Source organism: Orcinus orca, chromosome 11 (assembly GCF_937001465.1).
Source record: "Orcinus orca chromosome 11, mOrcOrc1.1, whole genome shotgun sequence".
In the NCBI taxonomy this organism is placed as follows: domain Eukaryota; kingdom Metazoa; phylum Chordata; class Mammalia; order Artiodactyla; family Delphinidae; genus Orcinus; species Orcinus orca.
Genome location: NC_064569.1, coordinates 49,943,037 through 49,958,088, shown reverse-complemented (window position 1 = coordinate 49,958,088; position 15,052 = coordinate 49,943,037). Strand labels below are relative to the sequence as shown.

Below are 15,052 nucleotides of genomic sequence, written 5' to 3'. Positions count from 1 at the left end.
AACGCACCTCCATGTCAGGAGTATCTGGTAGCCTTCAATCCCAAGAAAAACACCAGGAGGCAAGAAAAGATTATTTAGGAAAAAAAGGAATCAAGGTTAGAAAAATGGACTCCTCCTTGGGCTTGGTATAAAAATCTCCCTCTATCATGGAGGCTCTGATGTGAATAGCTGTTTCTAAACATGGATTCTCAGAAAGCTAAATATTGAATTGAGGTGACAGTTTGACAGTGGACCTTCCCCCTAATGGGAGAAGAAGTCAGTTTACATGATAGAAGTGAAAAAAGCAGAAGAAATTTTGGCTTTTTTATTTCCTTCGGTAATTGCTAGTACTATGAGGTATCTTTTACTTCGCACTGCTGTATTCTCCACTTCGTCCACTAGAGGCCAATGTCACATTGAGTCAAGCCTCCACAGCGATCTCAGACTGTTTCTGCCCGTTAATGGTGCAGGTTTCCTAGCACCTACTGTACTTGAGAGGCTCATTCAGAAACATACTTAGTAAAGAGCCCCATTCTTGTTTTTTCAATTTTTAATAACTTTTCACTAGCTGATTCATTACCAGAAATCTTTCTTGGACACTTGGTTGCCAGCGAAAAGATCACATCGCTTTCCTGTGTAATTCATTCAATCCATAAATATTGGTTGAGAACTAACTCTAAGCCAGGGCTAGCATGGAAGAAATTAGGCAAAGACAGATATTAAACAGATAAACTATAAATGGGAAGGGCCTCGAGAGAAGAAATGCAGAGTAGGTAGGAATCTGATAAAGAGATGAAGTAGGGTTCCCTGGAGAAGCAGTGCTGTCAGAGAGTCGGGAGAAAGCAGACAGAACGTGGGAGCTGGGAGAGTGCTCTGGGCAGAGACAGCCGTTTGTGTGAAGACCCACATCACGGAGAGAACCCAGATGGGCCGAAGGCAGCGAGCTGACGTCCACCATGGTTAGATGCAGATTTCAAGGGCAGGGGTGCTGTAAGGGGACTTGGAGAGGCCATCTGTAACCAGCCTGTGGATGACTTGCTGTGCCGTAATATGGATTTTGGGCCGTAAGCCATTCTGTTGTTTTCTAATCCACCCCACCCTATAGCTTCTTCTTCACACTTAACGTTTTTCCCAGATTGTCTGTCTAGCCCCCAGCGTGCCTGCTACCTGGGCTTTGCACCATGTGCTTGGACTTATTAAGGGAGAATACTCATCATTCCTTGGTTCTCCTGGTTCTTGGCAGTGTGGCCCTGCCTCCTGCACGGCTGGGGACTGAGCCAGCTGATGCCTGTTGGCCCAGAATAGTTATTAATACTGTCCCCTTTTACTCTCAAAAGTGTCCCTGTCTGGATGATGTCATATGTTTACCCTAATTACAGAGATGCTCTAGTTTTTTTCTTTGCTTCATCAGGGACTTCAGGAAAAATCTACTCCAGCGTCACAGAAAAGTGCCTGACTTAGCCATTAAATAGCTTGGGTTGAGCTTCAGGACTTACAACAGAGAAATTATACAGCATACTACGGAAGGCCATTGTCAACTCATAAAAAATACTTTTTCTTTCCACCCTTTCTCGCTATTAGGTTTTGAGAGTCAGCGTTTAAAGGTAAACTGTGGTTTGAAATGCTCAACACACAGCTGATTTCCTTATTCTGTTGGCCTGACCTTGGTGGTTCCTCCTTTAGACCTTTCCGAGGGGAGCAGGTTTGGAATCTCCCGGCCATTCTTAATTTTTTTCCTCACAACAGCCAGCTACTTTCTAACTTTCTAGGTGTTCTTTAGGTATTGCAGGTTTTATGCCATTCTGATCCCCTGTAATAGGAAAACTCAATATTGAATAAGATTCAGTCATTTCAGCTTTGTGGCTCTCTTGCTTTCTCCTGCACTTTCAATCCCTAAAAATTCCCCATGCCTAGCATCTAAGCCTCAAATTTGCCACACTGATAACATATTTGCAGCTATCCCTCCTGAGATTCAGAATGTAACGTAATATCTTTAAAGGCAAAGCTTGCCTTTTGTTTGGGGTTTTGCCTTATTTATGACAGTTCAGCAAAGTAGAATCAGAGGTCATTCCTCTCTCCCCACCTCCCACCAGTGCCCTTCTCAATTACTTTTATATATATATATATATATATATATATATTTTTTTTTTTTTTTTTTTGCGGTATGCGGGCCTCTCACTGTTGTGGCCTCTCCCGCTGCGGAGCACAGGCTCCGGACGCACAGGCTCAGCGGCCATGGCTCACGGGCACAGCCGCTTCGCGGCATGTGGGATCTTCCTGGACCGGGGCACGAGCCCGTGTCCCCTGCATCGGCAGGCGGACTCTCAACCACTGCGCCACCAGGGAAGCCCTCAGTTGCTTATATTTTATAACCAGCATTCTTGTAGACACCATGGGGGTCTAGAAGGAAAACATTGGATTTTGTATTTGGGGGTACTTGTCGTCACATTATACGAACACAGAGATAGATAGTATCTCATTTGTTTTAATGTTCTGAGTGACATTAAGTGAAATGTTCATATCTATCTGAAAGAGAAAATTGGATAAAAAGATTCAGAAACACCAGACCAGAATAAATAGTACCTATTTCTAGGAAAAAGTAGGTACCCATCAAAAAATAAAGACTAACAGAAGTGGGGGGGGAAACGCTGTGGACCAGAGGAGATGGTAAGTTTCATCAAATACTGTAAGCCTCTTTGAAGGCACTGTTTTTCCTCTTCTCTTTGATCCTGGGGTTGTCTGGCACAGTACGTGGCTTGTGAGGAGGTGACCTCTGACCACGGGCCTCTGATCCATGCTGGCAGAAGTGGGTCTGCCCTGTGGTCCCCTATTGTATCTCATCTTGGATCTCCCTTCGGAGTGAAGGCTGCGTGGCCAGCTCCTCCTGTGTCCACCGTGGAAAATGAACCCTCGCTTCCAAGAGGACCAGGATCTCAGGAACTTTCTGACTGACTTCATTTCTGCTTCCCAACTACACTTTGTAACAATGCCTACTTCTGCAGCTAAGTTTTGTCACCTATTACGTTTAGGTGGTTGCTTGGCTCAAGATGACAGATACGAAGAAGATAAATGTCTTCTAAGTCCTGATGTCAGTCTCCTTCCTACTTCCATACCCTCCAAAAACAGGGGAGTCATGTAAGAAGTCACTTCCATTGTTGGTATAGTTGCAGGAGACCTTTGCCCTCCTAGGAATCAGAAGCAAGTCAGCAGTGATGACCTTTTTTAACTACAGGAATTGAGTTATAGACACAGGCAGGAGGATCTCAAAATTCTGTCCTATTTCCTTTTCAGTGTGGGTATAGATTCCTCGCTACAGTGAAGAATGTTTTGGAGGTTTGATTGTTATGAAGGGAGAAAAATGGCAACATTTTAACTTGTGAAACTAGCATACATCTTACTGTCACTGAGTAAATGGTTGGAAATACCACTCAGCTTGGCTTTGTCGGTAAAAACCATATGGTGACACGATGGTGAAAAAGGACGAATGCAAAGCTAATTTATAGTTTATAAATTTTAATGGTTTTGAGAATTAGAATAGTAATGGTAAGTGGACCTGTTGGTCTGTCTGTATTTAAGCTAGAGGCTTTTTGTTTTTGTTTTGTCTTTGTTTTTAGTAGAACAGGAAGTTCTTCCGAGAAGGAATGAGCATGTGATTCCACCAACAGCCAGCAGGTGGCGATATTAGGCAGTGCTGGTTTGTCCCTTCCCCATTGCCTGGCTGACAGATTGGCTTCTCAGAATAAACCGAAATCAGGCCCAGATACTAAAACCATGCAGAATCTTATTATTTGTGACTGACGCTATTAGCAGTGTGCTCATAACCATGTTTTAACCCAGCTAGGGGGAGGTGCCAGGTCCTATTGAAACCACCCAACACTCGCTGCCTTCTGGTGTTTGATATTGCTTTCCTTTTGCGACCTGAAATTGGTAGGAAACAAACAATGATCCTGGAGCTGCGTCATCTGTGGGACTTTAGAACCAAATTACAGTGGTCCCGAAAAATATATTTTCTTTCTTGCAATTCTTTCCTGCTGAATTAGTCTCCTTTCACACACATTCTTTTTTCCCTTCACTGCTCTCATTCTTCCTTGCAACAAAAAGGAGCAAAATACAATCCCAAGTCTTAAAAATTGGATCCATTCTTTGATTTAGAGATAATCCTTGCTTAAATGTAATATTTAGACAGATGCAACACAGGATAAATCAGTCCTGCTAGGTAGAAAGCAGCCTTGAGAGGGACTCTTGATTGAACAGATAAATCAATTATCTTGTTAATGGAATCTTCTGAGTCACTTAAGTTGATCCTTTTAGATCATACTGGAAAAGGAATGATAGTATGTGCATGTGTTTTGCTGGTAATTTATTCTAGACTTATGTCTTGAGGTTCATGGCAGCTAAAATGGGGGAGATATTCCAAATCGGTCTTTGTTTAGCGCAAGCGGTGGGCAGTTTTTCATGATTTCCTTAATCTTTTGAAAAAAGTACCCAAACTTCTTGAGGGATACATTTTTAAATTTTTTTTTTAAATGTAGAGTGTGAGACGCTTAAGCTAACTGGAAAAGTTAAGAGTTTGAAGAAATTAGGTAGTTAATTCAACAGTAAATATATCTTTATTGACTTCATTTATCATGTTTGATCTGGTAGTAGAAGGACCACCCAGATGGTCCTTTAATGTTCCTTTTAGTACTAAGATTTTGTGAAGCATCTTTTAAAGAGGAGTAGGTGGTGTAGGAAAAAAAATGTGCTATTTTGTCTTCTAGGGAGGGGAGGGGGAAGCAATTATTTTTAGAATATGTTCTAGTTACACCCAGTTTTAGAAGAAGAAATAAAAGAGCGTATTTTCATGTCAGTGAATCCTACAGGGCGGATGAAGTCTGTGGAAACACATCTTTCAAATCCTTTCACCGTGATCCCAGAGAGCACACATGTAATTAAAGTGTGCGTCTGAGCGCACACGCATATGTCTATTAGCACGCAGAGGCGGGAGGTGATGAAAGCATGAGTCTGTTAGCGAAGTTTCTTGTATAAAAAATAGCTAGACTTTGGTCCACTGTTTATGTGGAAATGTTGCCAAATTTGCATTCCTTATGCTGGGGGAACTGCAGAGGGAAGGTAGGAAAAGATGAAAGAAATGATGAAATCAATTAGAAAAAAATACTGACTCACGCTATTAATGTCATAACAAGGCATTCAATGGGCCAGCTAACTGGAATGTTTCCCCCTAAATGAAAGGCAAATGTGAACTCTGCTGTAGCAGAAAAATCTTAGTGTCAAACACTCTATCTTGATATTTTTTTAAAAGATGAAATAATTTTATAATCATTTTCTGGTGATGTAAACCATGATAAGTAAGACACCTACAATGCAGAATAAACTTGTTTGTCTGAGTCCCAGAGGAATTCTTTGACGTGGGCGGCTCTTTCACGTGGACTCTACTTTTTGGATCGCACCAATGGTTTAAGTCTGTCAAGCATCATTCACACTCCAGTCCGTAAGCAGTTTGGGTGCTTAAAGGATTTTTACTCAAAACTGCCTTTCATTCAGACTTTAGGTATTCAAACAAATAGTGATTCTGGATGTGAAAGGATAGTTTCTGTAGCTAGAGCAGTTCTTTCCAGTGTATTAAAAATGTTAGTATGGAGTGTGGGCTTTATATACCAGTTTCTATATTAATTTGATGAAATATATATCTATCATAATATCAACTTTATTTTATTTATTTAAATGCAAAAAAATTGCATAAACCTACCCGCAAACTCCTTTGTGAATAGGGTTGTTGGTTCTGTTTTGATGCACTGTTTGGAGGTTCAACAGACGGAACTTCTGACGTCTTGATGTTTTCTTTCCCGTCTTTCATTTTCTTGTGACGGTCTTTCCCTGCTGACGTGTGTCCCTCCTCCCGTGTCACCCTCCAGCCTCCTGCCATCCCTGCTTGGGTTCTAAGAACCATTCATTCATTCCTGTCAATTGACTGCGTGTTATTAGAAGCCTGGGTTCCTGCTTAATTATTATATCAGTGAGTGTTTATGCATGTGGTAAGCTTTTCACTTATGAATGGTGGGACACATGTCTCGTGTTAAGGCAGAGGTAAAATGGTGGGGAGATAATTGGAAACCCAGGCGTTTTATCATGTATTTCTTTATTTGCCCATTGAATAGATATTTATTAAATTACGTTTTACTTGGCCCAACATGGGTGTTGAGGATCTAGCACTGAGCGAGAAAGGTCTCTGCTCTCAGTCATGGGATCCAGGCTGTGGGGAGAAGCTAGCTGGTCTCCGAAGCCCCTCATCTACGCCGTCTAATTTAATCCTCATGACAGCCCCTTTAAGCTAATTTATACAGAGATTGTACATAAATTTTTAAAATTCAGTGTGGTCTTTGGGGGTGGTCCTCGTGCTTGACCTGTCTGCAGCACTTGATGTTGTCATTCACTCAACCCCTTTTTGGAATTCTTCTTCACCTGCTTCTAAACCATCACGTCCCATATAGTACACTCATTCTTACCCCTCCCGATGGTTCCTCAGCTTCCCCCCCCCACCCCGCCCGCCTCCACCGGCCCTTAACCTTTACTCAGTTCATTCCCAGTATGTTAGTTTCTCCCAGGTCTTGTCTTCGTACTTTTCCCCTCCTTACATTTTGACCAATACTGTGTTCTTAATCTGTTTTCAAAGCTCGGGCTCTTCTCCTGTTTCCAGCTTCTCCTTGGTGATTTCTCTGACTTTGTGTTACCGCCTCTGGCCTCTGGAGCACGGCAGCTGCCGATAAATGCTGGATTACTGAATTATCTCCGCTTCCCATCAGGAGGCTGGCTGAAGCAGCTGAGTTCTAATTCTGTGGGTTTCTAAGCATCACAAACGGGCCCTGGGTCAGCCGACAGCAGCCTCAGAATCAGCCAGAGCACCGTTTCCTGCTCTTCTGTACCCCACCCTCGTCCTTTCTTCCTTGGCCCCAACAATAGATGGCGATGAGAACATTTGCCATTATTTTGGCCAGCATTCGGTTTATTTTCCTAACGACTCTCATTTTCCTGAGGTCGAGGAACCCTGGCTTCTGTCACTGACACAGCGTTTCACAAAGACATCTGTCTGGAGGATGATGCATCTCTGTCCATAGGAATGTGGTTCTATTTTTAATTTCCTTGGGGAGACCTCATTAGGTGGCAGGTAATAAATACTAGGCTTTAGAGGAGGAGAACCCGATTGGAATCCAAACTCCAGTGGGGTAAATGTGGGCAAGTTCCCCACTTGTCTGCATCTGAACAGTGAGGTGAATGTTACAGTTGTGAGGATGAGATGCGATTCTATATGTAAAGTGCTTCTCGCACTGCCTGATATAGAGGAAGTGCTCAGTGACAGCTGGCTGATACTATGCGTGTGTCCCTCTTGTGAATTAGTGGCCTTGGGAAGAGGACGTTAGTTCAGAGTTCAGAAGCTTCTATCTTTGATCAGTAAGACGGGGGTGGACTCCTGCCCAAGTTGAATTGAGGACACAGTCCTTCAAGTCACCTGTCTCGTCTAGCTGTAAAGGAATTAATTTATTGGAGACTTTGGGGTTAAAAACATTGATCAGGTCCAAGCACTCGACATTATTAGCCTCTCATCTGTTTTCCACAGCAGCTCAGGCTGTCCATACAAAGACTGAATTTTCCGTAAGCCATGATATGTATTAAATACAATTGGTTTAATTCTTCTCATTTTTGTCTGATTATATCTGTTTGCCTTCCCTTGTTTCCTGTCTCTGGTCCGCAGATGGTCTGGTAGGCGACCGTTTTATACCAGTGTCCTCTCCAGAAATGCTTGTCAGTTGATAGAAAGCCAGTACTAAAGATTTTCTTGTCCCTTCTTCGAGTCGTACTCAGATCTTAGGGCTGTGTCGAGGGAGCAAGGCTAAGACAGTCTTTGTTCCTGTACAGTCCAGTAATAACTTTGTCTTCTTCTCCAGGACCTACAAATCGAACGAGAGAGGAGTTCATACAGTATATCTGGTGGTTGCACAGCCCTCATCGTGATTTGCCTTTTGGGGAAGCTGTACGTAGCAAATGCTGGGGACAGCAGGTAAGCAGATTAGCCCTCTGGTTCTTCCTAAAGTTCAATGCCTTCCTTTAATTTTTTAATCTTTTTAAAAAAGTTAAATGCTTAGAAATAAAATAATCCTGCTTGGGATTAGATATTGAGAAAGATAAGCCTTCTATATCTGGATAAGAGTGCATTTAAGAAGACTCATCAGGAAGGTATTAAAAGATGTGGGTGGTCTTCTCCTTACTTGTCTGTAGTAGCAGTTCACATATATATATATATATATATATATATATATACACACTTGTGTTTAACCTAAACCAGTAGTGTCCAAATGTTTTTTGACTTCAGAACCTGATTTTCGATGAAAGCTTATTAGCAGGGACATAATATTTGAGAGAGACGAGGAGGGAGGAAAGGGATTTGAATGAAATGGGTGTTTGGAGGGGCCTGGGGAGGACTCCCCAGCTAGTTCGTTTTCTACTCGGTAACTTTGCCCTGTGTCCCCTCCCAGAAGCCCAGGAGTGTCTCCTTTTATGCATGTGCCCCTACAGCCTGCATTTTCCTCTCTTCTGGGTTCAACTGAGAGGAATTTGGGGCAAGAGATGGTGGTTAACCCTTACCTTATCCAGTATTACCAGAAATCAGATAGACTTGTGTTTTAATCTTCTTTTAAATGACTGATATGTGCTCACTTTCGGTATGGCCACATCTGTTATTTAGTCGATATTAAATTAATTTTCACAGACTTTGTGAAAAGTGTTGTAATATGGATTATACATTTCTCCGCCCCTTGAGTAACAAAATATGTTGGCCTTCTAGCAGGACTTTTTGCCAAAGGCCGACTCTATTCTGAAAGCAGTCAAAGTACTGGACTCTAATCGTGATGTCCTCAGAGGATGAGTGATTTCCCTACACGGGCTGTGGTCTAAAGATGCTGTCATTCCTCCAGCTTCTTCCTCTGGGTCACGTGCCTCTTCTGAACATCTCTGCTTGGTCTAGCCCTCCCCTGAGGTTGGACCCTCCCCTTCCCTGACTCCCTCAGGCAATCAGTGAATTCCAGAGAGCAGGAGAGCCTGAGGGAGTTTCCAGTCAACCTAGTTAAGCATCCTCTCCCTGTCTTGCCACTAAAGATTCTGGAGACCAAAGGACTGTGACCTGCCAACGCAGCAGTATTTGGAGTTTGAAGATTTTGGAAGGTCTGTTTATTTTTAAGGTTTATGTGGATTTCTGTTCTGCTGTCTCAGTTTCAATATAAAATTTTTCCAAGTAAGTGGAAGTGAGTATAAGATGCCATGTTTATTTCATGGCTTCTATTCCCTAGTGGTCCTGGCAGGAGACAGACTCCAACTCACATGTATCAACTGAATGAAGGAGTGAAAGGGGACCGGCTAGGAGCATTGAGACCAGGAGGGCATTGAAGCCCCCTAGGCCTGCAGGGTCCAGGGAGGAAATGCTACAGCTAAGCCCAGGAGAGGGGGGGCCCACAGATGAGGGCCCCTAGGCAGGGGCCACAGGAGAGAATGGGAGGAAATACTCCGACTTCTCCTTCTTCCTATCCCGCTTTCTCCTACCAGGGCCTCCCATTGGATGAGCCTGGCTGGAATGAGGGTCAGAGAGGTTGGTCAGCCAGGGCACAGACACAGGCCAAGATTGCATCTCCAGGGTGGGGGGCAAGCGGAAAATCACCAGCACATCTGCTGCCCCTTGTGCCCTCCCCAGGGTTGGAGCATCTTGAAAATAGGAATCGTCATCTCCCGGGGCCTTGTGAGGTACACACTGAGGAGCCGGCCTCTGAGCCCTTGTTCACTTCTGGATCTTGAGTTTGCTGGAGACAGATGTGCAAGTCGGGATGATTCCTTTCTGTTCTGTGTAAAACCGAATCGATGATACAGCTTTTGCACTCATATTCACCTTTAGTCTTGATGTCTGGTTCCGTGTTTTTCGAAAAGAGTTTGCTTCCCTGGCCCTTCCAGTGATGAAGGTGGTGACCGAGTGCTTTGTTCCCGCCCCTCGTCCCAGGGAAGCATCTTTCACCAGAGGACCCCAGGCTCGGAAGGTAACCCAACTTCCATGCCCAGAATCTCTTTATGTTGGATTATGCCTTTCAGAGAAGCAGCTCCTCCCCAACGCCCTGTCCGCGTTTTTGAGCACAGTTTCCTTCAAAGCTCTGAGCTCCCTGACAGAGCTGCCTCCCCAGCCAGCCAGGGCTTCAGCCCTACTTCCCAGAAGCTCAGTGCCCTGTTCAGGACCTTGCGTCCCACCCCACCCCCTTTTAAGTGCCAGTGCCTAGGCCAGATCTTGATTTCCTCATCTATAAAAATGGTGATATTGGACTAAATATTAATTTCTAAACATTCTGGCATTCTAAAGATTGTCACTATGCGGTGTGACACTTGGGAAAAGTAAAGTGGTGCTCTAAAGGTTGGTCTTTTGGTTATTTTATCTTTCTTAGAGTCAGTTTTTGAAATTGTCAAGTAACTGAAGTTCCTGTGTTTCTAAGTGTCCACAGAAGTATGATGTTTTACATGCTATTCCTAATTTGAAAAGCTTAACAGGTGCTTTTGTCCTTATTAAAGCTGTAAAGCACACCCCCCTCCCCACCAACTACACAAATTATTTTATGAGAAAACAGCATCTCTAGAACCTAATCAGCTTAATTACATTTGTAGTATTCTGGCCCCAGTATCCAGATATGAATTTGGGGTTTTACGGCTGCCGGGTTGGGTTTGCTGTTCACTTATGGGTCATATGTCATGTAGAAACGTAAGAGCAATATGAGTTTGTATTGTATGCACTGTCCAAAAAACTTGTAGGACGCTTATTAGTTAGTGTATTTTCAGCTCTTGTATAAACAATACATATTTGGTATCACCTTATGTAGGATCACTGCCTGGTTTATATTACTAATAACATAGGTGTTTGTGTTTACAAATATATTCAGTTCTTCCCAAGAAACAGCAGCTAAGTGACTTTTTATCAGACCTACGTAAATGTAGGTCCATTATGACTTATGGACAAGTAGTCGTGAATCCAAGGGCTCAGTTTAAACAAATGGTCAAGCCAACAGAGAATTCTGACAACAGAGCCCTGATTAATTGCTAATTTTTCTTCTTTACTCTCAGATATTGGCTGCCCATCTGTTTGCTTTAAATCTTGACAGTTTTGAGAGTGAAGCAAATCTTTGTCATAGGATCACTACCCCATAATTATTTACACTTAGGAAAAAAGAACCTTTGCACTGGTTTGATTTGGAAACTACTTGTGGTCAGGAACTAGTTTTGTTTGTTTTTAAATTTTTATTGTTTTATACAGCAGGCTCTTATTAGTTATCCATTTTATACATATCAGTGTATATATGTCAATCCCAATCTCCCAATTCATCCCCCCCACCCCCCGCCACTTCCCCCCACTTGGTGTCCATACGTTTGTCCTCTGCATCTGTGTCTCTATTTCTGCCCTGCAAACCAGTTCATCTGTACCATTTTTCTAGGTTCCACATATATGCGTTAATATACAATACTTGTTTTTCTCTTTCTAACTTACTTCACTCTGTATGACAGTCTCTAGATGCACCCACATCTCTACAACTGACCCAATTTCATTCCTTTCTATGGCTGAGTAATATTCCTTTGTATATATGTGCCACATCTTCTTTATCCATTCATCTGTCGATGGGCATTTAGGTTGCTTGCATGGCCTGGCTAATATAAATAGTGCAGCAATGAACATTGGGGTGCATGTATCATTTTGAATTATGGTTTTCTCTGGGTATATGTCTAGTAGTGGGATTGCTGGGTCATATGGTAATTCTGTTTTTAGTTTTTTTAAGGAACCTCCATACTGTTCTCTGTAGTGGCTGTATCAATTTACATTCCCACCAACAGTGCAAGAGGGTTCCCTTTTCTCCACACCTTCTCCAGCATTTGTTGTTTGTAGATTTTCTGATGATGCCCATTCTAACTGGTGTGAGGTGCTACCTCATTGTAGTTTTGATTTGCATTTCTCTAATAATGAGTGATGTTGAGCAGCTTTTCACGTGCTTCTTGGCCATCTGTATGTCTTCGTTGGAGAGATGTCTATTTAGGTCTTCTGCCCATTTTTGGATTTGGTTGTTTGTTTTCTTAATGTTGAGCTGCATGCACTGTTTATATATTTTGGAAATTAATTCTTTGTCCGTTGATTTGTTTGCAAATATTTTCTCCCATCTGAGGGTTGTCTTTTCGTCTTGTTTGTAGTTTCCTTTGCTTTGCAAAAGCTTTTAAGTTTCATTAGGTCCCATTTGTTTATTTTTGTTTTCATTTCCATTACTCTAGGAGGTGGACCAAAAAAGATCTTGCTGTGATTTATGTCAAAGAGTGTTCTTCCTTTGTTTTCCTCTAAGAGTTTTATAGTGTCCAGTCTTACATTTAGGTCTCTAATCCATTTTGAGCTTATTTTTATGTATGGTGTTAGGGAGTGTTCTAATTGCATTCTTTTGCATGTAGCTGTCCAGTTTTCCCAGCACCACTTATTGAAGAGACTATCCTTTCTTCATTGTATATCCTCGCCTCCTTTGTCATAGATTAGTTGACCATAGGTGCGTGGGCTTATCTCTGGGCTTTCTATCCTATTCCATTGATCTGTATTTCTGTTTTTGTGCCAGTACCACATTATCTTGATTACTGTAGCTTTGTAGTATAGTCTGAAGTCAGGGAGTCTGATTCCTACAGCTCCGTTTTTTTCCCTCAAGACTGCTTTGGCTATTCGGGGTCTTTTGTGTCTCCATACAAATTTTAAGATTTTTTTCTTCTAGTTCTGTAAAAAAGGCCACTGGTAATTTGATAGGGATTGCATTGAATCTTTAGATTGCTTTGGGTGGTATAGTCATTTTCACAGTATTGATTCTTCCAATCCAAGAGCATGATATATCTCTCCATCTGTTTGTATCATCTTTAATTTCTTTCATCAGTGTCTTACAGTTTTCTACATACAGGTCTTTTGTCTCCCTAGGTAGGTTTATTCCTAGGTATTTTATTCTTTTTGTTGCAGTGGTAAATGGGGTTGTTTCCTTAATTTCTCTTTCAGATTTTTCATCATCACTGTATAGGAATGCAAGAGATTTCTGTGCATTAATTTTGTATCCTGCTACTTTACCAAATTCATTGATTAGCTCTAGTAGATTTCTGGTGGCATCTTAGGATTATCTATGTATAGTATCATGCCATCTGCAAACAGTCACAGTTTTACTTCTTCTTTTCCAATTTGTGTTCCTTTTTCTTCTCTTGACTACTGTGGCTAGGACTTCCAAAACTATGTTGAATGAGAGTGGCGAGAATGGACATCTTTGTCTTGTTCCTGATCTTAGAGGAAATGCTTTCAGTTTTTCACCATTGAGTATGATATTTGCTGTGGGTTTGTCGTATATAGCTTTTATTATGTTGAGGTAGGTTCCCTCTGTGCCCACTTTCTGGAGAGTTTTTATCGTAAATTGGTGTTGAATTTTGTCAAAAGCTTTTTCTGCATCTATTCAGATGATCGTATAGTTTTTATTCTTCAATTTGTTAATATGGTGTATCACATTGATTGATTTGTGTATATTGAAGAATCCTTGCATCCCTGGGATAAATCCCACTTGATCATGGTGTATGATCCTTTTAATGTGTTGTTGGATTCTGTTGGCTAGTATTTTGTTGAGGATTTTTGCATCTATGTTCATCAGTGATACTGGTCTGTAATTTTCTTTTTTTGTAGTATCTTTATCAGGTTTTGCTATCAGGGTGATGGTGGCCTCATAGAATGAGTTTGGGAGTGTTCCTTCCTCTGCAGTTTTTTGGAAGAGTTTGAGAAGATGTGTGTTAGCTCCTCTCTAAATGTTTTATAGAATTCACCTGTGAAGCTATCTGGTCCTGGCCTTTTGTTTGTTGGAATATTTTTAATAACAGTTTCAGTTTCATTACTTGTGATTGATCTGTTCATATTTTCTCTTTCTTCCTGGTTCACTCTTGGAAGGTTATACCTTTCTAAGAATTTCTCCATTTCTTCCAGGTTGTCCATTTTATTGGCATAGAGTTGCTTGTAGTAGTCTCTTAGGACGCTTTGTATTTCTATGGTGTCTGTTGTAAGTTCTCCATTTTCATTTCTAATTTTATTGATTTGAGTCCTCTCCCTCCTTCTGTTGATGAGTCTAGGTAATGATTTATCAATTTTGTTTATCTTCTCAAAGAACCAGCTTTTAGTTTTATTGATCTTTGCTATTGTTTTCTTTGTTTCTATTTTATTTATTTCTGCTCTGATCTTTATGATTTCTTTCCTTCTGCTAACTTTGGGTTTTGTTTGTTCTTCTTTCTCTAGTTCCTTTAGGTGTAAGGTTAGATTGTTTATTTGAGAGTTTTCTTGTTTCTTGAGGTAACATTGTATTGCTATAAACTTCCCTCTTAGCACTGCTTTTGCTGCATCCCATAGGTTTTGGATCATTGTGTTTTCATTGTCATTTGTCTCTAGGTATTTTTTGATTTCCTCTTTGAAATCTTCAGTGATCTCTTGGTTATTTAGTAATGTATTGTTTAGCCTCCATGTGTTTGTGTGTTTTGCATTTTTTTCCCTGTAATTGATTTCTAATCTCATTGCATTGCGGTCAGAAAAGATACTTGATATGATTTCAGTTTTCTTAAATTTACTGAGGCGTGATTTGTGACCCAAGATGTGATCTATCCTGGAGAATGTTCCGTGCACACTTGAGAAGAAAATGTAATCTGCTGTTTTTGGATGGAATGTCCTATAAATATCAATTAAATCTTTCTGGTCTGTTTTGTCATTTAAAGCTTGTGTTTCCTTATTAATTTTCTGTTTTGATGATCTGTCCATTGGTGTAAGGGAGGTGTTAAAGTCCCCCACTATTATTGTGTTACTGTTGATTTTCTCCTTTATAGCTGTTAGCAGTTGCCTTATGTATTGAGGTGCTCCTATATTGGGTGCATATATATTTATAATTGTTATATCTTCTTCTTGGATTGATCCCTTGAACATTATGTAGTGTCCTTCCTTGTCTCTTGTAACATTCTTTATTTTAAAGTC

The 15,052-nt window shown here is 41.3% G+C and overlaps 1 protein-coding gene across 4 annotated transcripts in view; it reads left to right on the top strand.

Annotated features, from left to right (window-relative positions):
* The window catches only part of PPM1H (protein phosphatase, Mg2+/Mn2+ dependent 1H), a 264,482-nt gene that overhangs the window by 122,217 nt on the left and 127,213 nt on the right, over window positions 1-15,052 (top strand). For all 4 annotated transcript variants that reach the window (XM_049693973.1, XM_049693972.1, XM_049693974.1 and 1 more), the window contains exon 4: window positions 7,923-8,035. In XM_049693973.1, coding sequence (XP_049549930.1) covers window positions 7,923-8,035 — 113 coding nt within the window. The remainder of the gene's footprint in view (window positions 1-7,922; window positions 8,036-15,052) is intronic.